Source organism: Arachis ipaensis, chromosome B01 (genome assembly GCF_000816755.2).
Source record: "Arachis ipaensis cultivar K30076 chromosome B01, Araip1.1, whole genome shotgun sequence".
In the NCBI taxonomy this organism is placed as follows: domain Eukaryota; kingdom Viridiplantae; phylum Streptophyta; class Magnoliopsida; order Fabales; family Fabaceae; genus Arachis; species Arachis ipaensis.
The window spans coordinates 5359315-5360249 of NC_029785.2; the positions used below are offsets into that span (position 1 = coordinate 5359315).

Sequence of the window (935 nt, forward strand, 5' to 3'; positions counted from 1 at the left end):
TGTTTGATGAATGCCAAGAAGAAGAGAGTGCTTTGTGGGTTTTGAATTTTGGGTGGGAAGGTGAAGACGGTTGTGAGTGTGATGAAGGTGAGATTTTGCGTTTCTTTGAAGATGGTTGCAAGAGATTATTATTATTATTGTTGTTGTTTTCTTGCTTTGTTGTTGTTGATGTGTAGCTGGTGGTGAAGATGAAGCAACCAAGGTGAACAATGAGGATGATGAACATAGACAGGAACTTGTTGAAGAAACTTGCTATGCCTGCCATGTGTTTGTGTTTTTGTCTCTGTTTTTTCGAGGTTGTTATTGTTTTCTTTTTATCTGTCTCTCTTTGGGTTTTTGAGTTTGAAGGTAGCTAAGAAGAAGAGACCATGATGATGAATGATGATGGGGTTGGATTGGTGGTGGTTCATTTCATTGAGAAGAAGAAGAAGAAGAAGAAAAAGGGTTTTTGTGAGATGAGAATAATGGGAAGAAAGTAAACAGAGAAAGGGAAGAGAAAAAGAAAGGAAGGAAGGAAGAAAAGAATGGAAAAGGGAGAGAGCTAGATTGATGGGTTAGAACTTAGAAGGGTAGGGGCATTCGAATAAGAATAAAAGCTAAACAAGACTATAAAAGAAAAGAGCATTAGGTGTAACGCTACTTCATATACTTCATTAATGCTTTTTCTCATATTTCTATATAGTTTCATTTTTAAGAATATCTCGTTATTAAATGAATGATATGTGAATTGTGATTGTGGTGTGGTGCATGCATGTCCTATAAGGAGAGATTGTTATTATAATAATATAAGGGTAAGTTCTTAGGGAGAGAAGGGTAAGTTCCATGGTTGTACTAGGGTAAGCTTTAACCAAAAGTAACGGTATGTCACTTCTTGCTACTTGCTAGGACCCTTTGCTAATTTCCCCCTTCAATTCAGGATTATTGAAAAATGATTC

The 935-nt window shown here is 36.3% G+C and overlaps 1 protein-coding gene across 1 annotated transcript in view; it reads right to left on the reverse strand.

Moving 5' to 3' along the window:
* Positions 1 to 698, reverse strand: part of LOC107608029 — a gene marked incomplete in the record, with an annotated part of 2728 nt that extends 2030 nt beyond the window's left edge. Inside the window, 1 exon segment of the mRNA XM_016309950.2 lies at positions 12 to 698. Coding sequence (XP_016165436.1) covers positions 12 to 265 — 254 coding nt within the window.